Source organism: Xenopus laevis, chromosome 9_10L (assembly GCF_017654675.1).
Source record: "Xenopus laevis strain J_2021 chromosome 9_10L, Xenopus_laevis_v10.1, whole genome shotgun sequence".
NCBI classification, from domain to species: Eukaryota; Metazoa; Chordata; class Amphibia; order Anura; family Pipidae; genus Xenopus; species Xenopus laevis.
Genome location: NC_054387.1, coordinates 76,046,435 through 76,072,519, shown reverse-complemented (window position 1 = coordinate 76,072,519; position 26,085 = coordinate 76,046,435). Strand labels below are relative to the sequence as shown.

At 36.0% G+C, this 26,085-nt stretch overlaps 1 protein-coding gene across 2 annotated transcripts in view; it reads left to right on the top strand.

Moving 5' to 3' along the window:
* Positions 1–26,085, top strand: part of slc25a12.L (solute carrier family 25 member 12 L homeolog) — a 108,732-nt gene that overhangs the window by 39,660 nt on the left and 42,987 nt on the right. For both annotated transcript variants that reach the window (XM_018234284.2, NM_001091799.1), the window contains 7 exon segments: positions 5,859–6,001; positions 7,469–7,584; positions 12,335–12,474; positions 13,268–13,414; positions 14,906–15,044; positions 17,654–17,747; positions 18,358–18,442. In XM_018234284.2, coding sequence (XP_018089773.1) covers positions 5,859–6,001; positions 7,469–7,584; positions 12,335–12,474; positions 13,268–13,414; positions 14,906–15,044; positions 17,654–17,747; positions 18,358–18,442 — 864 coding nt within the window.

Here is a 26,085-nt window from a genome sequence, read left to right as displayed (position 1 = left end):
AGAGAAACTTTAAGCCATAACACAGAACTGATGCATTTGCTACTTTTTAAAATATGAATGTACATTAGAGTTACCTATAGGTCACATTGATCGTTTTTTGCTGAGAGGTTTGTTTTTTTAAGTAATTGTTAGTTAGTAAGTAAGTAGCATGCTAAGCCAATATTATGATAGATGCAAAAAAGGTTTAATTTCTGGTGTCGGTATGTTAAATATTAAGGATGTCCATCCATTTTCCCAATTCTTAATGTGCCCCTTATGCTCTCTGTGATGTAACATATCTAAGAATTGGGATTTGGCCAAATCATTGTACATTTTACAGGATTTCCGGGAGTCCTAAATGTTCAGTTGAAGTGAATCCAAACCCAGTCATGTTATTTAAAAACTGTGGGCAATTGAATGTACACAACTGATGTAATTTTTATTTGAATATACAAATTAGGGTACGGAATCAGTTTGGGGGTTAGTGCCCGAGGTGATTGGCATATAATACCAAAATTGGTAGGACTCAATCCACAAATTATGCAAACATACTGATGTAGAATACATCATGTGGATCATATTGTATAAGAATATCTGCACTTCTGGTCACTGTTGATGAGAAGGTATCCGTGAAATCATTCCAGTCATAAGTGTCCAAAGTGGGAATATCTTGCATCCATTTTTGATATGGATACCTTCTCTGTGCATTTAGCAGATTGTAAATATTGGATAATCTTTTTTTTTTTTTTTTTAATCTGGGAATTTAAGAACTTTCTCTAAGGTTGGAGGCTCCAGTTTGGGCATAGGTTGAAATGGTCTGCAGACAGCATGTTATACTTGCAGGTAGAACAAGGTGCAGATATGTGGGTCTGGAATCATGAGCAAATGTTTCAGAATAGGATTGAGCTGCAGGCAAGTATTGGGTGAAATTGTGTGGATAGCAGATCTGTCTAGTAACAGAGCCTTTTTCCAGGCCAGAGTGTCTTCAGTTTAGGAGCCAAACCATTCCACTACATGTATTGGTTGGGAGGCTAAGTAATAAAGCAAGAAGTGTGGCATGGCCATTCCCCCATCTGCCTTTTAGTGCAGTTACTACTGTGAGCTTTGTTCATGGTTGTTTATTCACCCAAAGGGAAGGCGTTGTCATGGAGTCCAACTGGAAAACAGTGCTGCAAGTAGTACAATGGGAGCATTATACAACAAATACAATAATTTGGGCAAAAGTACAATTGTGACCTTATTGATTATACCAACCAAATAAAAGGGATGTCTTGACCAGATGGACATTTACTGTATGCATTATAGTTCACATGAACTGTTTTATGTTCAGTTCGCACTACTTTGTTAAAGCTAAGTGATCTGTATCCAAACCTTTTTATTGTTAAACTCATTGGTGTTGATGTGCAGGTCATGTACTGCTGCTAAGGTTAAGTCGACTGGTAGATTTGGCCCAATTGACCGTTAAGCCAGAGACCCTACCAAACATGTCTACCACTCACACAGCATTTCATTTTTTTCAGTGATTGATGGGCATACCCTAAATATAACAGGTTGTTGCTAGCATAGAAGAAAAGTGTACAGCTTTCACTCTGTATTATGGTCATTGTGTATAAAAATCAATACCTCCAGTCTGCTGAAAAATGGCACATGCAACATTACGTTACCAAAGTGTCTGAACTTTTATGTCTGTCTCTTATGTCACACAACATGTTCTTTCATAGAATATCAACTTGGAAGTTCAGCATTAGCTCTGTTTAAATAGGTTTTAATCCTTATTAAATAAACAGAATGGCAGGGAGGGGTGATCAAATTGCCTCTTGTCAGCGAACATCAATGGCTTCTTGCAGCACTAGCTTGTTTTGGGGTTGTTTTACGACTGTGAAAAAACCCTGTCTGAGACACAGAAATGCTTTGTTCTGTTACAGAATGTCATGCTGTGGGCCTTGTGACTGCTGCTCATGTTGGATTAATGTCAGCAGCCCTCGGAGCACTTGATTGTGCAACAGAAAGTGCTTTGAGATGAACATTCTGACATGTTGCTCGGCTGGAGACCTTTAAACTACCCAGGGGACTTTAATATATTTTTTTTGGATACAATGGTAGAAACATAATGGAAAATTTGCTAAACTACAACTCCCATCAGAAACTTACATTACTCTAAAATGGGGACATTAATATAAAATATTATATAAAACATTATTATATAAAACATTGAGTATTTCAATACTCTCCATCTTTAATCACACAGTAACACGTGGAACTAGTTATATTTTCCTGTTGCAAGGCTTTTACAGGTTTTTAAAATTTAATACAAGATTCAGCATATTGAAATAAGAAGCTTTCTAAATAAACTTCCCAGGGGACTTTAATATATATTTTTTGGATACAATGGTAGAAACATAATGGAAAATTTGCTAAACTACAACTCCCATCAGAAACTTACATTACTCTAAAATGGGGACATTAATATAAAATATTACCGGTATATAAAACATTATTATATAAAACATTGAGTATTTCAATACTCTCCCTCTTTAATCACACAGTAACACGTGGAAGTAGTTATATTTTCCTGTTGCAAGGCTTTTACAGGTTTTTAAAATTTAATACAAGATTCAGCATATTGAAATAAGAAGCTTTCTAAATACAATCAGTTAAAAATAATCAAGTTTATCTTCACTATCCCTTTCTCAGCATCTGCTTCTCTTCATTCTCTCTTTATGCAGGAGTTGGGTGTCAGGTAATCATTGACCGTTAGATCCAATATATCTTATGGGGGGGGTCCTTTTGCCTAGAAGATGTATTGGTTCACTCTATTAAAATCACCAGAAGTTCTGTCTCTCTACATGCAGAATTAATGCAAAATGCAGTTATTTTGTCAATGACTATCAATGACACCTAACTGCTGCATAAAGAGAGAATGAAGAGAAACAGAGGCTGAGAGAGGGATGGTGAAGATAAACTTGATTATTTCAGAAACAATGCAGAATATTTAATTGATTGTATTTACAAAGTTTCTTATTTCAGTATGCTGAAGTTTATATTAAATTGTAATTTTCCCGATAGCTTCCCTTTAAGTTGTGAAGGGCACAGCAAAGGATAAGTAAACAGTGGAAGGCCCTGGGGAATCACTGGGGAAGACAACAGTGACCAATATTGGGCATGGCTAAAAAGAAGTAAAGCAATGTAGGGTACAGAGGAAAAGTGAATGTGGCTGCAAGATTACTGTGAATTATGTGTCAAGATGGCCACATAGAACCTGAGATGTGTCTGTAGGATTACACTGCAGAAATACTGGTAATTATTGACCTGTGTGTCTGCATGCTTACTAGGGATTTTGTAGAAATACTTACTAGAAGGAATCATTGGAAAAGTCACATAGTCTAGACTAAACATCTTTACGTGTGTGTGTGTGTGTGTGTGTGTGTGTGTGTGTGTGTTTCAACAAGTTTCACATTTAAGAAATATGTGGTATCAACCTATATAGAGTAAGTGGTGGTAGCTTGCGCATTGAGGAAGATCAATGTGTACTGTTTTTTTTTTATATAATGAGGAGCCTAAAGTGGTAAATGCACAAATAGTGAACCTAGTGGTGGTCCACGACATTAGCTTTTATTTAGATAACAGCAGAAGTAATTAAACTGTGAGGGTAAGAGTTAAACGATATGTGATTAAGAGTTAAATATTTTTGCGTTTATGGGTGATTTAAATCTGCATTATTTTGCACATACTTATATGCACACATGTATGGATCAACATGTCTATTGCTGCATGCATTTATATTCACTAGATAATTGATAGAATTGATTGAATAGTGTTGTTTAAGGGCACATCGCTAAGGGATTGGATTGATTATCACAATTATATTCACACGTGTATGTATGAACTGTTGTGTAGATCCAAGGGATAAATTGATATTGTTGTCTAATAGCACTGAGAAATTAAATTAGACTAAGTATACTCGTATGGTTAATGGGAAGGGATTCACCGATTGCAGGAACACATGACCAGGCTCTCCAATGAGCAACAGGAAGCACGGCAAGATTTTATATTAACATGGATGCTGGACAGATCCCTGTGGCTCATAAAGTGAATAACATCTGAGCAACAGAACAAGTTTATGGATGGTGATCGAGAGCCGCAAAGGGACTAAGGACACCATGAGCCTTAAGTAGGGTTAGTTGTAGCGATTAAATTAAAGTCAAATAAAAGAATTTGAAGGGGAACTATGGCATTGTATCTGTAGTAAATGGGGAAGATCACATTATCTAGCAGCCTACTGAATGACTGGGAGGTATATAAAGTATTTAAATACTTGCTCAAAGAATGATACATTAGTAACACTGGTAAGGTACTTTGTTTCTGTTACTGTGTATATTTAAAGTATATGAATTGTATGATGAATGTATTTACAGTGATTTTTTTAAACAGTAGTCGCTTGCTTGTGACGATGATCACACGTCATTATTACTGCTGCTTTTTTCCCAGCCAGTACGTAGATTTAAGGCATGTTAACTGTTAATTTGGTACTTTGAGAAAGGCCTTAGGGCAGGCTGAAACAGTGCTGATCTTTCTTGATATATATAGGAAAAATAGCTGCACTCACTTATTGGAGAAAACGCCTGAGTGCACACAGCAGAAAAGTCATATAGAATATCATGTAAAGCAAGGCACTCACAGGATGTTAAAATATGGTCAAGGTTTCAAGGAAGACCGAAACGTTGGAATAATATATACTGTTAATAATATAGTATATACTCTTTTTCACCATATAAATCCTGTGAGTGCCTTGCTTTACATGATATTCGAAAGCAGAATTCCAGAATGCTAGGGACCTGGGGCTTTCCGGATAAGGGATCTTTATAATTTAGATCTCTATACCTCAAGTCTACTAAATAATAATTTAAACATTTATTAAACCCAATAGGATTGTTTTGAATCCTATAAGAATTCATTATATCTTACTTAGTTGGGATCAAGTACAAGGTACTGTTTCATTAAAACAAGGAAAAAGGAAATTATTTTTAAAAATTTGAATTATGTTATTATAATGGAGTCTATGGGAGACCACTTTTCCGTTATCCGGATCTTTCTGGATTACAGGTTTCTGGATAACGAATGCTATACCTGTAGTAGAACAGAAGAATTAACACAAACAACATGTTTAATATTTACATACAGCATGGTCTTTCGAAAATGTAGGCAAAACTAATTTAGAAAACTGCACAGCTAGATACTCACTTTCAGGTAGGCCATTTTATTTAATCTTCTTGAACACAGGTTTGGCTGACAAAGTGCCAGTGTTTTGGATAAAAACAAATATAATTCTGATATTTTAAAATGATACAATATATGGTCTCAGCCCTGTAATTATAGACCGGTAGTTAGTCTGACATCATTTTATTTGTTCATGACCACATCTTATATTATCCACGTATTTGATATCAAAATTCTACATTGTCTAACATGATTTTCTAGTAGACTTAAGGTATGAAGATCCAAATTAAGGAAAGATCCTTTATCCGGAAAACCCCAGGTCCCGAGCATTCTGGATAACAGGTTCCATACCTGTATATGGAAGAAAATCCTCCCTTTTCTTATGGGGAAATATCCAAAATAGGACACCTAAATTTAAATTTTAGAAATATTAGGTCTGGTTGATTATAGACTGAGACAGTATTAATAATAAATAAATAAAAACAAACTCAAACTTCATTCTTGTATAATTTTATACATGCAATGAGAAATTATATTGGTAAGTCAGTAATGCTGGTTTTGGTTATTCTACAACAGCTAAAGATTCATAGTTTGTAATCCCTTAAATTAAATGGTTTATAACTTTTTCTTTCTTTTCTCTATTTTCTATTTGTTCTGCAAAGTATGCCAGTGTGGAGAAAGATGGAGAGAATTACATGACACCGTCGGACTTTGTGCAGAAATACCTTGGACTGCACAGTGATCCACATTCTAACCCTATGACTGTTGAGTTATTGGGGGGAGTAGCTGATCAGACCAAAGATGGGTAAGTATATTACATGTCTCATGATTTAATTGCCAGAGTACAGATTATTAAAAAGTTGGGGGACAGGGTGGGGGCTTGGGGGAGGCATAAGCCACAGGTTATCTAGGAAACTGAAATGTTTAGTTCTTTTTAGGTCCTTTTTCTGAACTTTTTTCCACTTCCAAAGTTGATTCTGGCCAGAAAAACACATCCTTGGAATTTATAATGTGTGTTCCCAGAATGAAGCTGTAGCAAACCTGCAGGCAACAGCTTCCAAGACTATAGATTGACTGTCCGATCAGAGGTGTCCGGTTTGCCCCTCTTTTATTAAAAATAATTTTTTAACATAGGAAATAATCCAAAAATAGAAAAACAGTGGAATACATTACCTAAAAAATAAATACAAATCATAATCTTTATTTAACCCATTGGGGGCTAATGTGTTTAATTGATGGATCCACGATACCTCTCTCTTTCTCAATAACAGCTCACGATCCCCCCCCCACGTCTAAGTGGGCGGACCTGCTCAATACCATGAATTTTTATTTTGAATCGGAATGTCCCTTTTCTACATAATGTTTGGAAACCGGTAATTTGGTATTCCTTCTAATGGTTGATCTATATTGGGATATACGAGTCTTTATCTGCAACGTGGTCTCACCAACATAGAGAGACCACATGGGCAGACCAGAGCGTACACCACAAATTTTGATAAACACGTAATGTGCCCTTTCAGTGGATAGTTACGTCCCGATGATGGAAAACTGCAGACTTATTAACACAACTGCATTGGTTACATGAGAAACAAGGGAACATGCCCCATGACCTAGGACCAATATATGTTTGCACTGGCCCCTCATTTGTCTGAGTTTCCGAACGTACCAACTGACTCCCCAAATGTCTACATTTGCATGAAGCGATCATAGGTGGTTGTCCAAACTCCCTAATTTCTGGGTAGGCTGACTTCAAAATGTCCCAATGTTTCTGAAGTGTAGATGCCACAATATCACTGTTGTCACAAGCTGTGTAACAAAGGCGAATCATATATATATATTTAAATATGTTATAGATATTTTTAAGCTATGAGACTTTGGGAATCATGAGCCAGTCCTGCTTTTCTTACTAACGTCAAAAAGCATTAGTGTTCCAAGCTGTACGGTTCCCAATCAGATAGAGCTTCCAGCATAATGTTAAAAGGAAAAACAAGAGCAGGGTTATCTGAGCCATACATTAGCTTTTCAGCTCCACTGCTTTGCCTGTTCACAACTCCCATCTGCTTAGAACTCCGTCAGCACTGAAACTCTGTCACAAGATACACTACTATATGCATTAAGCAAAATGTGAGCAACTGTGAGCGGCAAAGATTGCCGGCTAGATAATAATACAGTAAATGTTTACAGAATGTACTGCATTGTTAACTGGAGACCTGTGCTATGTATTGCCTTCGTGTATATGCTCACAAAGTGCATGTTATTTTGTTATCCGCAGGTTAATCTCCTTTCAAGAGTTTTTGGCCTTTGAGTCAGTGTTGTGTGCCCCCGATGCCATGTTCATTGTTGCTTATCAGTTATTTGATAAGAGCGGCATTGCAGAAGTAACATTTGGTAAGTATTGCTAATTGCTAGTATGGAAGGAAACTGCATTTGTAGTGTAGCATAAAATACATGATGTTAAGATGGATTCAAGAACAGCACTGTGGTGTATCTAAAATTACATTTTGATTTGATGAACTTGAATTGGGAAGAATATAGATTTTAGCTCTTTGACAGGGTAAGGCACCTTCATTTTTCATTCATTACTACATGCTTAAGAGTGCACAGTCTTTGGTGCAAACAATATACTACAAACAAATATACATAGATTTTAAAAAATGTATCCCCAGCTAAAATTTACAGGCAGAATCCAACATGCCAAAATTTTTTATTTTACTGTTTTAGTGCTTCCTGCCACTTTTGAGGGCACTAGCTAGCTTTGAAAAAAATAAAAAAACTTACTTTGCAAAAATATAATGTGCTACAAATCTAGTTTTTGAGCAATGACATTTACTAAAATCTGAATTTATCTCATTATTAAAATAAAAAAAGCTTGACTAAACTCGCATGCCTGATTTTGCCTTATTTATTATTAATAAAATAACTAGAATAAATCTAAACGGTATAAAAAAACAGTAAAATCGTGTGAAAACCTGCATCGTATGATTTTTTTCTGACTTTTTTTCCCGATTCATTCAAGTTTTTTTGGGGTTTTGCCTGAAAACCCAGAATTTATTGGATTATTGGGCTAAACCCAGTGCAAACCACAATATCTGCAAATTGGGATAGGGACATCTCCCATTGACGTTTACATGACCTCGTCAGGTCTGGTATGGCGGATTTTCAGATTCTGGCTTTTTTGCAGCATGGCCAAAAAACAGATAATTTTGAGTTTTAGTAAATGACCCCCCAAATATTCTCTTATTTCTAGATGAGTCAATTTATTCTTTACATACTATTCTTGCTCATTTGTTGTCGCAGTGTGCATGCATGGCTTGGTACCCAAGAACACAAGAGACTCCGCATAAGCTCTTTTTGTTTCCATCATTATAGATATTGTCACCTTCAGACCACTTTTTTTTTGTTCAAATCTCCGTTAACATGGCTTGTGCTGATTATACTGTTTGCCTTTTGTTTTACTCATGAAAAAAGATTTTGTTCTTTTTTGAGTTTACAGGGAAACTACAGCTACACCATGTTTGGTCTTTGTGAGGTAGATAATTAGATTACTAGTATAAAACCCCCCTTCCCCCATTGTTGTGACTGATTTGTAACCATTATGCAGGGGGATTATCTGTGTACTGGTACTTCACAAGGACCAAACATGGAGTAACTTTATTTTTCCTCAAGATAGATTTTTCATGATTAAAACAGTAGACAACAAGTATATGTAAAGACCTGCATTTTTCTGATTAAGCAGCGCTGTATGGCAGGGGGAGATACATGGGTGTTTCCTTTGGATGCCCCTAGCTCATTCAGATATGTAAGTTAGGGAACACAGTTAAGTGCAATTTGCTAATGAACCCTGTCAATTGCAGATTGTAAATATAGACCTGTGTTCCCCCTGCAGTTGCAAATGCTCTTCAAATTAGCACTGAATACAATTTTGCATCCATTTAGTGATTTGATAAGCAACCCCCACTTTTATATACATTGCTTTCATAATAAATGTAAGTAATTCTGGTTACTTTTACTGCTGCAATTTGTGCCTTTTTTTTGTTCTTGCATGGCATAATGTATGTCCCTTAACTAGGGATGTAGCGAACCGCCGAGTATGTGTTCGCGAACGCCGTTCGCGAACACCGGCAAAAAATGCGAACAGTTCGCGAACTGTTTGCGAACTTCGAACATCCGAAAATCGTTCGATTCGAACGATCGAAGGATTTTAATCGTTCGATCGAACGATTTTCGTTCGAATCGAACGAAAATCGTTCGATTTTAGCGATCGAATGGTCGAATGGTCGAACGATTTTGACGCGAACGCCTATTGGCGAACGTCGCGCGACGTTCGCGAACTTGCGGCGGACGCGAACAGTGGAAGTTCGCGCGAACTAGTTCGCCGGCGAACAGTTCGCTACATCCCTACCCTTAACTCATGTGACTTCTGAGCAATCCTGTCATGCTTTGTGGCAGAGATTCTTGATATGTTTGCATGACCTGTGTGCCCTTCCAATATAATGAAAAAAAAACATATTTACATTTACTGCACTGCTGCACATGGCCTGGTCTGAAATCTGCCATACAGCTTGTTTGGTGAGGTTGCCAAATGAGAGGATCTTTCACTGATATGATACCTTGAGTTGGGTATTATCAGGCTGACAACATACCTCCCAACTGTCCCATTTTTGGAGGGACAGTCTTTTGACAGCTCAACCTGCAGTCCCTCATTTGTACTGGAAAGTCCCTATTTTCTCTGCATTGAACAGCCAGAAAAAGAAACAAAGTTTCTCACTTAATTGGCTTTTAGAAGAGAGCACAGAACAGGTAAAATGTGCAAATAAGATACTTTGTAACAATTTTGAAACACAAAAAAACAGTTTAGATAAGGAGAAATATTTTCAAACTTTAATAACCTGCCAATTTTTGTAAAATGAACATGTAATTAAGGGGTGTGGCCACAGAAAGGGGCGTGGTCAAAAAAATTGCTGTTCTACGTGCCAAAAAATTTTTTGTCCCTCTTTTTACTTCCAAAATGTTGGGAGGTATGGGCTGATCATAATTGCAACTATGCAGGCAGTCAGATCGAGTAACACATCAACACACAGATGCGGTTTTCGATCCGACAGTAAGATGAAACCTATCTGATCATCATCTGCCCGATTTTTAGCCAGATATTGGTTGGGTAACACGGCAGACGACCTGCTGAATTGGTTTAAATTTGCCCGTGTATGGCCATCTTCTCTCAGTTTACAGACTGAAAAATAAAGAGGTGCAACAAAAACACAGAACTATACAGTATATAAATGTTAATATGTTAAAAATTAAATAGGATGACATAAAAAAAAAAACTGGTGTTTGTAAATAATACTGTATTAGTAATCATGAAGGATTTATTTGAAGTGGTGATTTTGCTGTGTTATCACTTTTCTTTTTTTTTTTGGTTCAGAACTTGGGTTTCTCTTATTCGGCATACTGGACTGTGACATTTTTACACACTTTTCCTATTGTTTGAGGTGTGACCTTCAGTGAGTTTGGTAGGAGTATTTGCTATTCTGTCTCAGGATAAAACATAAATGTAAGAATTACTTATTAATAGCACAGGATAGATCTCATCATCTGTTTTATTTCATCTAAATAAATGATAGAACATTTTCTAATGGCTAAATCAGAGCTTGCAATTTCCGTAAGGACTTTCTCATTGATCTGAGATAAGAAAATCATTGGTAGAATTTCTTCAAACGCTTTCTAATTTCTAAATTGATGCAGACGCTCATAAAATGCCAGATTCTATTTCCTTTGGGAAAATGAAAGTTGATTCTAGTTGAGCTTCAACTCCCAGCATCCCCTGAGAGCTAAAGGCTGTAGTGCAACAATATTAGGAGTGCTACAAGCTAATAAGCCCTCTTCTAATTCATTCATTGCACAAAGCAAAGGGCCAGAAACAAGATTTGGATTTTATGGTGTAATGTAATAACTAGTTTGCTCCAGTTCTAGTGATAAGTAAGTAATATCTACTAATCACCAGGCAATATTTATGGATGTCTTGTTTGAAAGCAATCATGTCAGTGGTTTGTATGGCTTACTAGACCTAGGGTTGGATTGGCCTTCTAGAGTACTAGAAAATCTCTAACTGGTACACATTAATTCACATAAACCCTTTCTTATTTCTTCCATCATCCTATATTACTTTTATACAATTTGGCACAGTCTCCATCTAATTGTTGTGTGTAAGGTTATCTAATGCTCTAGGAGGCTCAGTCCAACACTGACGAGACCTGGCACAATAATTTTTTCTGGTATAATATTACCCTGTATATCTGCTATTTCCTCTTTCACGTTTCCTGCAGCATCATAGTAGCTGTAACCTCTCAGCAGAAATAACTTTGTCTGGGTATGCATTCCAGGATTTCTGTTGGCACTGCACACCTTATATTGTGCATGCAAGTTTCACAGTAAAAGTTTTAAACCTGAAATAACAGGTGCAATGATTGCAGTTGTAGCTTAGAGCTTGGGTGCATGATATAACTATGTTGTCTCATTTACCCCTTGTGATAATCATCTGATTGCCATCTATTGGCTTTTATTTGTTTCTGAAAAAATTAACCCATAAAACTTTTAGCTCATTGTTAAATAGCAGTGTTAGTATTCCAACAGTCTTTATAGCTGTGTAATGTATTACCAAACAAAATCACTCTATTATATCTCCCAATATACTACTGCTGATTTGTAGGACGTGATCTTTCTGGCATAGAAGTCAAATTAACATTATTGAGATTTCTTAGAAATTAGAAAGCAAGAACACTGACTGTTTATCCAAATCAATGTTTTCCAACCAGCATTGCGTTATTGAAGCATCTTATGGCTGAACACAAACACATGCAATATATTTCCTTATACAGTGTACAAATAAAATATATTTCAGCACTGAATTACCACACTCATATTTTAATTGATAAATGGCAAACCACTATTCTGAGACCCATAAGATGCTCATTGTGTGGTGCAGATTGGAATGAAGTGCAATTGTGGGTGATTGTGTAAAACCTTCCCTGTTCCATTCCTGCATTGCTGCACGGAACGGCAGAACGTGTGTTGCAGGCCCCTTCCTCAGCTGCGAAATCAAAATCTGATTTGCTGATTTTTTTTTTTATTTTGTCCTAAGAAAATGTTAAGGAAATCTTTGGACAGACCATGATTCACCACCATATCCCTTTCAACTGGAACTGTGAATTTATTCGGCTTCATTTTGGGCACAATAGGAAGAAAAACCTTTCTTATTTGGAATTCACTGAGTTTCTCCAGGTTAGTTTTTCTTTAATCTGATCATAAGAATTCATGAAGGTGGAACATGGCCAGTGCCAATTTTAGGCTAGGACAAAAGGGGCATTGACACTAAATCATAGGCAAGACCAATGCTGGTTGCTATGTTTAAAAAGCTAGCTCCAACCCATTCTCTCTTTAAAGCCATTCTCTCCAAATAATACCTTGAACACAATATATCATGAAACACCATTGACAATTTCCAGTATTCACCGTTCAGGGTACATACACTACAAATCTATCGCCTACTAATTGAATACAGATACAGAAAAAGCATATCTAACATATATATATATATATATATATATATATATATATATATATATATCTATATATATCCAGCTAAATATCCTGTTGTATGTGGAATTGCAGATCAAAAATCCATCATACCTTTCCCTTATAGGTATTCACCTACCAGGAACAGGGGAATTGAGAGGCAAAGGCATATATAAGATACATTTAACTGTATAGTGTTTAATAAAATACCAAGCTGAATTACTAGTTTTCCACTTTAGCTAATCAGCTGTATTTGTGTCTTATAATGATGATGGCACGCAAGCCTCTTGTTGGCTACAGGATATCCTGGCATTTTTAAAGCACAATTTGAATTTCTAACAATGCGCCCCATTTGCATTCACAAAAAAACCAATGATCTCACACTAGAAATAATTTTTGTTTCTGTACTACATGTATGAGCTGTTTAAAATACATTGTTATATTTCCATTAGGTGCATTATTCTTTATCTTGTTAATTACACCTTTACTTGGGTTTCAGGAGCTGCAGCTGGAACATGCAAGGCAGGCATTTGCTCAGAAAGACAAGAACAAAACTGGAATGATAAGCGCATTAGATTTCAGCGATATTATGGTGACTATAAGATCACACATGCTCACTCCATTTGTGGAAGAAAATCTTGTTTCGGTGAGTTTTTTTCTTTGTTTTCTGAATATATGTTAGTGAGTAGATTCCTAGGCATGAGTTATTTACTAGTAGGGCTATGTAATTAATATTAAACTGGCTAAAACAATTACAAATTCATATTTGTATTTTGGGCTTGGATATTGTTCATGAGCATTTATTGCACTGTAAATTATATTTGTTTACAGCAATTTTTTTTTTTAAAAAAAAGACCTAATTGAAAGCCTTTATTTTTTCCATTAAAAACATTTCCAGTAAGAAGTTTTATTATATTCACTGTGCAGTGGCGCAAATGTAAAAAGTGCAGAACATATGTAGCTTTCACACATGCAAAATTGCTTGTATCATGTTTATTTATTCCATTGGCACATTTTCTTACATTCCCCAATGTGTGCCCAGTATCCCAATTCTAACACTCTCATCCCTCTTTTTTTGTCAGGGGTACTGCTTTGTATGCTGCCTGAGATCTGCCTGTGGTTTTTCTATACACTTTTGTTTTTAGGGATCTTGTACATAAACAATTTAATTTGAAGGATATGGTCAGATGCCACTTAAATTAATTGGGAAACTACAAAAATACAAAAAATATGGCAAGCAGGGCTGCCTTTAGGGAAGTGCAGGGAGTACTATAGTCAGGGGCCCCATGCCAGAGAGCAACCCCAAGATACAAAATCTTGATTCATGGTTTGCTGAAGCAGTGGGGCTTGTAGTGAGTGTAAGGGGGTCCGTGCGTGGTGTTTGGTATAAATGGGGAGCGGCCAGGGTGAATTAATATGGAGTTTTGTGTAATTAAGTGGCTGTGCATGGGACATTTATTTTCATTGGGAACCCATTTTACACCGTTTAGGAGACCCAGGTAAATAGTTGGCTAATATTTCAGGCCCTGATAACTTAGCAGTATGGGGGCCCTGTTATTGCTGATGGCAGCCATGAACTGGAGTCAAAATGTACTGATTTGTCATATACAGTAATTGAGGAATTCTGAGTGATTCCCAGCAGTTCAATATTTTCCCCATTTTCAAAGCACTGTCAAACATCAGGATCACTTTCATGACAGTCAGGAGTGTTTTTTTTTTTAACAAATTGGCACATTTATTAAAGCTTATATCCATGACAGCTGCTTTCAGTAGTTGAATGCCAATGTAATATATTGGGTAGTAGTGCTTAGTGGTGCTCAGAAACAGAACTGTGATGCCTGAATTTGTGTTCCCTTATTCATACAAGTATGGACAATTATTTTGAAAATAATTTTAAATTGTTTAACAAGTGGTAAATATATTTAGCCCCATACTGTTATATCATTTATTCAATAATTGAAAACAACATGTAGGTTTATAACATCAGAGCAACCCTGACTCCATCATTGTTGCTAATATTGAATCATTTACTTAAGATCCAGCTGAAGTTACATGCAATTGAATCCAAATTATTATATTAAAAATGTTAAACCGTGTGTGATCATAGAAACGGTTGTCTTCTCTTCACTACCTGTAGGCAGCAGGAGGTACCATTTCTCACCAAGTGAGCTTCTCCTATTTCAATGCTTTTAATTCGTTGCTCAACAACATGGAGCTTGTACTAAAGATATATAGCACCATAGCCGGCTCTAGGAAGGACTTGGAGGTCACAAAAGGTAAGCTTTGTCTCCTTTCTGTAGTTTGTGTAGTGATAGGCTTTAGATTGGAATGTATGATTTTATATAAAAGGCAAAAATATAATTTACCTTAAATTCAGCTGCTTTTTATTTGTTGGATTGTTGAAGATGTAGAGAGAAGAAAAACGCTTGTGAAATAATAACAGCCCCACCACCTGAATTTTTTCCTAGGTCCTGTATGTTCTATTTCCTCAATGAGGGCATAGGTCACTGGGCAGTTGACAAGGAACACCAAACACACATTTGTTATTGCTAATATAATTACAGCTCAGCTATTATAGGATAATCTGCATTCAATTTAAAAAATATTAAAAGGTAAGAAACCTGAAATTCACTTGGGGTACCAGTATGTTAGACCCACCAATTAGTTAAGTTGCTATTTTTTTCCCTGAGCTGCTGCTACTTTTTTGGGGGAAAAAAATATATCACAGCTCTCTTATGTTACCTGACTTTCCCAGTAATCCTTAACTTAGACTTTTAAGATGGTGGAGTGGTGGAGTTCCCCGGCTGGAGTTTTTTTTTTTTTTATTTTTTTGAGCACTGTCTTAGGGAAACAAAACTTTAAGCAATTTTATTTCACAGTGGGGGCTAACATATTAGATTATCTTGTCTTTATACCGGTGTGTATAACGTGACCTCAGATTTCTGTTATTAAGAGAAAGAAAGGTAAATGATCCACTATAATTCCACAGTTATTCATTACTAGTATTCTAGTAATGTGGTTCACCTTTATGTTAACTTTTAGTATATTTTAGAATGGCTAATTCTAATCAACTTTTCAATTAGTCTTCATTTTTTTTTTTGTATAGTTTTTTTTTATTATTTACCTTCTTCTTCAGTCTCTTTAAAACTTTCAAATGGGGGTCACTGATTCCACCTACAAAACAAATACTCTAGAAGGCTACACATTTGTTGCTATTGCTACTTTTTATTTCTCGTATTTCTTTTGAGACCCTCCCCTATTCATATTCCAGTCATTTATTCAAATTAACTCATGGTTGCTTGGGTAGTTAGAACCATATCAACCAGATTGCTGTAATTGCAAACTGGAGACCTATTAAAGTAAAAGCTAAAAAACACAAGTAATAAAAAAAATGAAAACCAATTGCAAATTGTCTCAGAATATCACTTTCTACATCATACTAAAAGTTAACTGAAATATAAACAACCCCTTTAAAGGGAAATTAAAACAACAAAAACATTTTCCTTATGAAGGAAAAGAAACGTTCCAATTTACATTCATTATTACACATTTTAAAGTTATTTGTAAAATTTATCAAATATTGAAAATATTACCTGTCGTTTTCTGTTCTCTGTGGTACTGGTGTTGACTTTTGAAACACTTTGTAATAAAAGCCAGCTGATTTACAGACCCATGAAGAAGCCTTGACCTGTGTGCTACATTGATTCATGTAGGAACAGAAAAATGCTGCTTTTGTAAATTACATTTACAAACAACTTTAAATCCTCTGAACAATGTTACAATGTTAATGAATGTATATTGGAAAATTGCTGAGATTACATTTTCTTTCACTAGGCAACATTAAGGGGGTTATTTATCAAAGGTTGAGTTTGTGAGGTTTTTTCTACCTCGAATAAACTCACAATTGAATGTTTACTTTTTTTACTATTTATTAAAAAACCCAAATGTAAAAAACTCAATTGAATGCAATTCGGGGAAAAAACTTGAATACCTTGAATTGGTCGAGTTGTAGGCTGAAAAACCTCGATTTGATCAAGTTCTCTAAAAAACCCAAAGTCATGAAGGCAAAAAACATCTTCATATGGTTTTATGCCATTGACTTCTACATGACCTCAACAGGTTTTAGCTATAATATTTTCAGATTTGGGCTTTTAGCAGCTTCGGGGCACAATAAATCTCAAAAAATGTTTCTTTTATATCCCCAAAAATCGAGTTTTTAGTGAAACTACCCTTGAACAACTAATTTTTTTCTGGAAAGTACAACTCAACCTTTAATAAATAATCCCCTTAATTTTTGGGTTCCTAACGCCTTTAAACTCATTGTTCCTCACACGTGTTGCTGCAGATGTCACCTGTCACCCTTAACCATACTCATATCCACAATAAAGCTGAGGGTATCCTTGAAAGCAGGAAGAATGAATGGGTTAGGCAAATACTTTGGACTGAGTGGCAGAGCATAATTACAGAGATTGAGATAATGATTCATCTGCTTATGCTCAACATCTACATTTGGGTTTACTACACTAGTCCTTACCATGCCACAACTGGTCTGTCAAAATGATTGATCCACCAATCCATATAGTTGTATTAAGGCAGGAAAACCTTGGCCTTTAAATTGTGCAGAACTGATCTGCATTGCAACTGGAATGCCCGTGTTGCTCATTTCACCCTTCACCTTAGCATGAATGAGATCATTTTTGTATTCCATTTAATGATTACCATCTCTCAGACACTTCATCTCCATGAGCTAGTGCTCAGCTCCAGTTATGGCTTATGGCAGCATATGGTTTAGAAAAAAGATACCGGATAGGTAATCAATTTGCTGCTGTGTAGTTATTATGTGACTGTATGTTCCATGACACATAACCATGGTCTTTTTTTGCAGAGGAATTTGCCCATGCTGCAAACAAATTTGGACAGATCACTCCACTGGAGATTGACATCCTCTTCCAGCTCTCTGATTTGTTCAATGCTACTGGGTAACTTGGTTCATTATGTCTCATAAAAATTATATTCTAGTGTTGAATCAAGGATAGTACTTGATTGGGCCTATTTTATGCAAAAAATCCTATATATATATATTTGTATATATATATATATATATATATATATATATATATATATATATATATATATATATAACATCATATTACACCACACTCACATATATTACATAGAAGTGAACATTACCCTTTTATATCTTTTAACTTGAACCAACATGTAAAAGAGAGCAGTTTGGGAGTACATCTGACCATTTATTGGCTGGTGTGACCAAACACAGTGCCTCATGAGAGCCAGACAGAGGGACTTGATGCATAAAATAGCAGTGTTTCAATACAGGATTATGTAATGGTAGAAATTGATAGAAAAATATGTTGCATTTTAAAGTCTATTATATGATTTAATTATAGTTTTAATGTTACATGATATAATTTTATGCAGGTCTGCAATGTCCAGGGGTACAGTAAAAAGCATCCTTTTCAGGCAATGCACAAAAGTGGTGTTACTAAGAACAAGGACAAATGTTAAAGATGATATCTTTTGGAACAAAAACTGATCATGTTTTGCCTTTATGGTTTTTGTTTAAAGACGCCTGATGCTGGCAGATATTGAAAGAATAGCACCTCTAGAGGAAGGGGCATTGCCATACAATCTTGCTGAACTCCAGAGACAGGTAAGTACTCAGTCAAAGCAGTTATACCCTTGGTATCTCTGAAACCTATGCAACCTTACTGATGTATCTAATTGCTAGAAATCACCACCCATTCAAAGTGAATGGAGTCTTGTCTAGTGACAAGTATATGTCACCTGAGTCAAACACCTCACCCTGTGTGCATCCATCTTAAATTCACTGTCCCTTTCAGTACACCACTAAAAAATCGAGATGCAAAAACTGTCAGTAGAAAGATGCTAAGGTAGACTTGCCAACTGCAACACCTTGTATTGGTGTTCAATAGTTATGAAAAACTATGACCTGTGCCTGACCCTAACCAACACCTAGAAAACCCATACCTTCTCAAGACCATGGACCTTTACTTTAAATGAACTTGCATCCGCCATTGATGTTAAAGGAATTGTTCAGTATAAAAATAAAAACTGGGTAAATACATTCAAAATAAAAAATGTTTTCAATATACTGTAGTTAGTTAGCCAAAAATGTAATGTATAAAGGCTGGAGTGACTGGATGTCTAACATAATAGCTGGAACACTACTTCATCCTTTGCAGCTGTCTTGGTTTCTACTGATTGGTTACCAGGCAGTAACCAATCAGTGACTTGAGGGGGGCCACATGGTCATAACTGTTTACTTTTGAATCTGACCTGTGTGCTAGACATCAATTGCAAACTCACTGAACAGTTATGTTCCATGTGGCCCGCCATAAAGTCACTGACTAATTCGGAGTTAGAGAGCTGCAAGCAGGAAGTTGTGTTCTGACTAGTGGGTTAGACATCCAGTCACTCTAGCCTTTATAGATTACATTTTTGGCTAATAACTATATTAGAAACATTTTTTATTTTGCACAGCCTATTTACCCAGTTTTTATTTTTATACTGAACTGTTCCTTTTACGGAGAGGTAGGGGCCTGCCATTGATGTCACCAACAGGAAGGGCACATTGGCTCACAAAAGGACAAGGTGGCAGGTCTGGCATTACCAAAAGCTGGATCCACCATAAATCCAAACCCACACTAGCAACTCCAATTTGTGACCCAAACCCACTAACCTGCAAGTAACCAATACACCTGCACATCCCTAGTGTGCAACCGTGACATGGTTTGGGACAAACTAATTTTGTCAAGCAGAATTAGTGTTTGAAAGTTGCTTAGAATTCTTTATTCATTTATCCTGCAAATACAAAATTGTGTGGAGTTCCCCTTTAATCTGGCAACAGAAACTGTGACATTTTAGGACACCCTTTAAACCCCTTCCACCCTTGTGTAAGACTTGACTAACTCTTAATTTACTGCAGATCTATTGTGCATTTCCCCACGCTTACTGATCAATAATTATCTTTGAAGGTAGCTACATCTGGGGAAGTTTAGCTTAATGTTATGTTATGTAATCCTGTCTTTAAATTTACAACTATTCACAGAGGTCTGTGCTGTTTCTAGATACCAGGGAAATAAAATCTTGTATCTATTCCCCAAAGTGTAACTGAAAGTCTAACAATAACAGTGCCACATAAAGGGCAGATTTCTAACTCTTGGGCCACTCTGGGGTCTCCCTACTGAATTCTGTGAATCTGAAGGCACATACCTGCCAGGCCTGTTCTGTGCAGTGTAAGTGGCCCGAACAGATGTTCAGGAAGTTTGTGTCTTTTTTATTTAGAAATTACTCAAACCTGTCGCTCCAGGCTGGTGAATGTCACAAATGTGAACTTCACAAGCCCACCAACGGAGACAGATGAAGCCAAGGAGAAGCTTTTTTTTTCTAATTGATGTTTTAGTTAAAGTCAAGACATTTACCTGAGTCATTTCTGGGCATGTTTTATTTCTTGATGGGCCTAGTTAGCCTATACCACAGAAGCTGGTTGTTCATGTTTTTCTTGACTAAAACTCTGCCATTGCCTGTTTGCTTTATTTATTTGTATTATTATTATACTGCCACTTCTGACCACTGGTGTGTTGTATTCTATTGTGTGGGCAAAATAATGAAGATATTGTTTGTTTGAAAATCCACTGAACAATGAAATACTGTCATTAATAAATTGGTTTATGTTAAAGTGTTAGAAATGTTAGGAATGCAACGGAATTTAATTAATAACACTGACATTTTCCTCTTCCACTGGGAACAATATGTATTGTGGTTTTCATGGATTTGTCTTTGCTTCCTTGATGTTGTGTCATGCTTCATGACTGGGTTTTGGCCATCTTTTTAATATGTAGAGTGTTACATAATTCATACCAATCCTAATGAGCCAATATGTCTGAAGACAGAGATTCCTTCCTTTACCTACAAGAAACAGAGCAATCCCAATAGTGTAATATCGTTAATTTTGCAGGACAGATTTAATCGGTATACAGAGCTACTCACAAAAGTTCAGTGTGATCAGTGCATTAAGTATACATAGAAAAAGTCCTGTGCTTGCTTCTGGAAATATACAAACGGGAATTAACTCAAATAGTGCAATATTGCAACTAAAATGGGAAATAGCGGCTTTTGTCCACACTTACCCCTCAGTAGCGGGTTAGTTGGGCCTCCCAAGGTCTTTAGGTTAAACGACAGGAGGATCATTGCGGCGTCTTCCGTCTTAGGTTTGAGCCGTAGTAAGATGGTGCCGGTTGTTTCTCCTCAATGCCTGGCTTGCAGAGCGCTTCGTGGGGAAAACATTGTAGGGGATGTCAGCGGCAGCAGGAAAGATTTTCCCTATTTCACTTGCGATAAAAGGGTCCACGCCGTGAGAATTTTAAAAAGTCGGATATCTAACAATGGTTAGATTAATAGCCCAATGCGTTTCGTATAAGATTATACTTCCTCAGGGGCAGAGATTCTTCCCGCGTTTTGTTTTAATGTCTTTTATCTGGTCGGTGGGATGTTCTATCAATTTACTCTTTTCAGTCCATTGTAATAAAGTTAATTGGTTCAGGTTACACAATTGATACAATCTCTCGTGGTTTTGTACAATTAATAAGATCATTTCATATTATATGCTGCAAATTTCATAATATCACACATTAAGATCTCTTAGATTAAAATAACAAAGTAACAAAATAAATATTTACATAACTGTAAATTAGGAGATTTGAGTTCCTCCAATTTTAAAACCAGGTTAACCAGTTAAAAAACACTTTAAGGGGCAGATTTACTAAGGGTCGAATATCAAGGGTTACTTAACTCTCGATATTCGACTAGGAACTAAAATCGTTCGACTTCGAATATCGAAGTCGAACGATTTAGCGCTAATCCTACGATCGAACGATCGAAGGATTATTCGTTCGAACGATTAAATCCTTCGAATCGAACGATTAAATCCTTCGAATCGAACGATTCGAAGGATTTTAATACAACGATCGAAGGAATATCCTTCGATCAAAAAAACGCTGGCAAGCCTATGGGGACCTTCCCCATAGGCTAACATTGACTTCGGTAGCTTTTAGCTGCCGAAGTAGGGGGTCGAAGTTTTTCTTAAAGAGACAGTACTTCGATTATCGAATGGTCGAATAGTCGAACGATTTTTAGTTCGAATCGTTCGATTCGAAGTAGTAGTCGAAGGTCGAAGTAGCCAAAAAAACACTTCGAAATTCGAAGTTTTTTTAATTCGAATCCTTCACTCGAGCTTTGTAAATTTGCCCCTAAGTCTATTTCAATATTTAGACCTTTTGGTGCTAGTGTCTGTAATATGGCTGAAGGGTTTGTGTAGCATGGAAAATCAAGTTATTTTACCCTAATACAATAACTAACTAACAGTATAGTGGGTAGGATTCAGCTTATGGTCAGAAAGTATTACTTTCCACTAATGTTTCAAAATTGAATTAAGGCAAATTGTCATTTTGTTTACCATGAACTGCAAGCCCTTTGTAATCTTAATATTCAGTAAAGATGGCCATACAAGCTGATATAAGCTGAAAACTCAACCCTTCAGCCAGAGTCAGTAGTTTTTATTGGCCTGTGTGTGCAGTCTCCCAATAGCCTACCCAATTAATATTTCTAATAAAGCTTACTTCTTTTTAACCTTTCCTTCTCCTTTAACCTACTTGGAAGCCCATTCGTTTGTATGTTAGGCTCGTTGCCAGGTTGGAGGTACAGTGTTTTTTGCCATTCTGCGAGGAGACTGATATGATGATGTCATTTATGCCTCTCTATGCCAAACTTTATTCATTTTTTTCTGAAAAGGTGTTTTATAAAGCACCTGATAGGGCAGTAAAACGAGGAGCCAGAGCAAAGCAGAGATGACAATTCAGCCTGATTATTCATTTTGTCTGGAATAATTATCACCTGCATTTAAACATTAAATAACCAGCAGGAATGTTTTGCCACCAATATTGATTGAAGCAGTTTAGTTACCATCAAGTGCAAGGTACTACAGGTATGGGAGCTGTTATCCAGAATGCTTGGGACCTGGGGTTTTCCAAATAAGGCATCTTTCCATAATTTGGAACTTCATACCTTAAGTCTACTATAAAATCATTTAAACATTAAATAAACCAATAGGCTGGTTTTGCTTACAATAAAGATTGATTATATCTTAGTTTGGATCAAGTATAAGGTACCGTTTTATTATTACAGAGAAAGAGGAAAACGTTTATAAAAATTTGGATTATTCGTATAAAATGGAGTCTATGGGAGATGGTCTTCCCATAATTCGGACAAGTTTCTGGATAAGGGATCATATAACTGTAGTATATATTTTTTTTGTCAATAAATGTTTTTTTCAATAATTTTTTATTAAATTTTCACGTTTGTATATTTTTGTCACCATGGTTATACTTTATACAAATATTTCAGACATGTCCACAGATAATATGTTTTATTAAGCTTTTGGAGAGCAATCATGGACAATCGTATGCTTCTGACAGACATCTGATATTCAATACCATCATGCATAGTTTACAAAATAATGTTTGAACATTGTAAAAAGGAAAAACAAAAATAGAAAAAGGAGAAAAATAACAAAACCAGGTGCAGGTGCGCACAAAGCTACTGGGGGAACTTTGGGCGACTCTGGAAAATAAAGAGATCTGAGTGCCATCCCACCAGTGATTAAGATTCTAGCCAGTGAGGAGGCAGTTCTGGGAGACTAGTCGGCCGAAGAATAGGCGATTTTTCCGGGGCGACTAAATCTCCCGAATCTTAGCGTGTGCACTAAACTGTTCTCTAGGATACCTTATAACTGCTTTACTTGTTCACACATCTCGGATGCTACAGTAGGTGTTCAATATCACCTCAGAACCCTTGTTGCAAGAAAAACAAATGACTAGACAGGGTACCCTGAAATCTATATTCAGTCTATATTCATATTTGTCAGAAAGATTTGTATTTATGTAAAGAAATGTTTGCCAGCTTCTCTTTGAAAATATCCAATCGATTTTAACTTTCACCTGTTAATTAAATGTGTTTTCAAAGACCTAGCAAGCACTTTTCTTGCTGCCAAAAATAGACTATAAAGCAGCTGTTGTTGTTTTTCTGGATAGTCTATCAGCGATTTCACCCAAGTGGGCCACATTTGGGTTCTGTCTTTAGGTTAATATGTAAAATAGAAAAAATAAAGTTATACAATCATATTCAATCATATTCAAAAGAGGACTGCCTTGGGAGAAATCCACCATATATAGGCCATTGTCCCAGGCGAGGAGCAACCACTGAAACAGTTCCCCTCCACCCCTGGGAAATTTTAGCTATTCAAGCTAAGGTAAAGTACCAGCTAAGCTGACCTTATCTTCCAAATAATTGTATTTTTAGAGTTCGTTCTAAGATTGTCCCATATCTGAGACCATTCTTTTTCTAAAAACACTGTATCCAAAGGGTGTGAGGGTCTCCAAAAATATAGAGGCAAATATAAAAAGTAGAAAAATTTATTAGGACATGAAGACCTTCAAGATTAGGTCTTCATGTCCTAATAAATTTTTCTACTTTTTATATTTGCCTCTTTATTTTTGGAGACCCTCACACCCTTTGGATACGGTGTTTTTGGTTTTTGCACCTTGGGACTGAGGTGAACTGTGAGTGTTTTCTCCTTATTATTTTTTCTATTATATATTTTTGTATTTTACTTATCTAATATTTATTTGTTCAGTGGTACCATAGATATTTTTTGTTATGTGGCAGTAGCACAAACCAAAGTATTTTCAACCATTCTTTTTCTGATAACTTTCTACCAAGATCTGTTGGTACTATTAGTATATTAGTATAAAGAAAATAAATCATATTTAAAAATTAGCATTATTTATTTAAAATGGAGTCTTTCTGGAAAACTGGTTTCCAAATAAAGCATCCCATACCTATAGCATTATTGAACTTTACCCTTAAATAATAGCATTTTGATCTATATTAGGGATGCACCGAAACCACTATTCTGGGATTTCTCCAAATCACATATATATATAATATATACATATATATATATATATATATATATATATATATATATATATATATATATATATATATATATATATATATATATATATATATATATAAATAAAGCTGTTTTCCTCCAGGTTATTAATTTCATGGTAAGAGTTTTGAGAATCAAGCACTCGCTTGTGTTTGATACGATTAATGTAAGACTGATGGAACACAGAGTGCGTTTCAGGAACTCAAAATCACACATTTCAGTCTGAAAACGCTGTAGTGAACAGCCTAAGAGGGCAGAATTGTGTGAGCATTGTTGTATTATACAATAAAATGCTAAATGCATACTAAGAGGTAAGGTTATTGTATTTTCCAGCATATTTATTGATAACCTTATATTCCTTGGCTTGAAAGCCAAAAAACGTAAGGTGTAAATGCTGTGCTTGCAAATGTAATCACCCCTTGGGTTTTTTCTATCAGCATTTAGCTTAATACTACGAACAGGATATTGTGTGCTACTCACTCCTGTTTTATTGGACAAAGGAGAACGATCTTTTGGAGAAAATTACAGTATTTAACAGTACAAAAGTTTTAGGCTTGAAAATGTGCAAATGCTTTTAGATAAAGCATTGTGTAATCCTTTTTGATTTTGTGCGTCTTCAGAAAGCTTACAGGGAAGGGAGCTGTCTTTTAATGGGATAAATTTGAGCAGGTGCTTTTAAGACTTAGAATCCTGAGCTGAGCTAAAGGGACCAGAATGTCTGCTTTTCCCATCATCTCACCCAGCTATTGTATATGTATAATCACAGCATCAGGAGACAGGCATATTTATAGTTGCATTTTTTGTCTGCACATTTTAATCTGTGTTGTTTTTGATCCCTAAAATACAAGTTGTTTGTAGGCTGTCTTTGTAACATTCATGGATAATATCTATATGTCTGTACCTTGGCATAATCATATACAAAGTCCACAGTACTGCAGTACACTGACAAAGTGAATCCGTTATGAATCCGTACCTTGGCATAAGTGATACATACAGAGTTCATCTGGCAGGAGGAAATAGTTTCTCCTGCTCATATAATTTCCTGCTTTGCAGCCTTTATAAGGGTACATTGCAACCTCAGCTGCTTATAAATGCTACATGCAACATCATATATTTCTAAATGTCTCATGTGATTTAAGGATTTACTTAATTGAAATGTCTAAAATACATGCTGTTAATTTATAGAAGAGGAAGGTAGGTAATGGATAGATTTATAGATATTGAGCAGATATAGATACATTTACATACCAGCATTCCGGCAG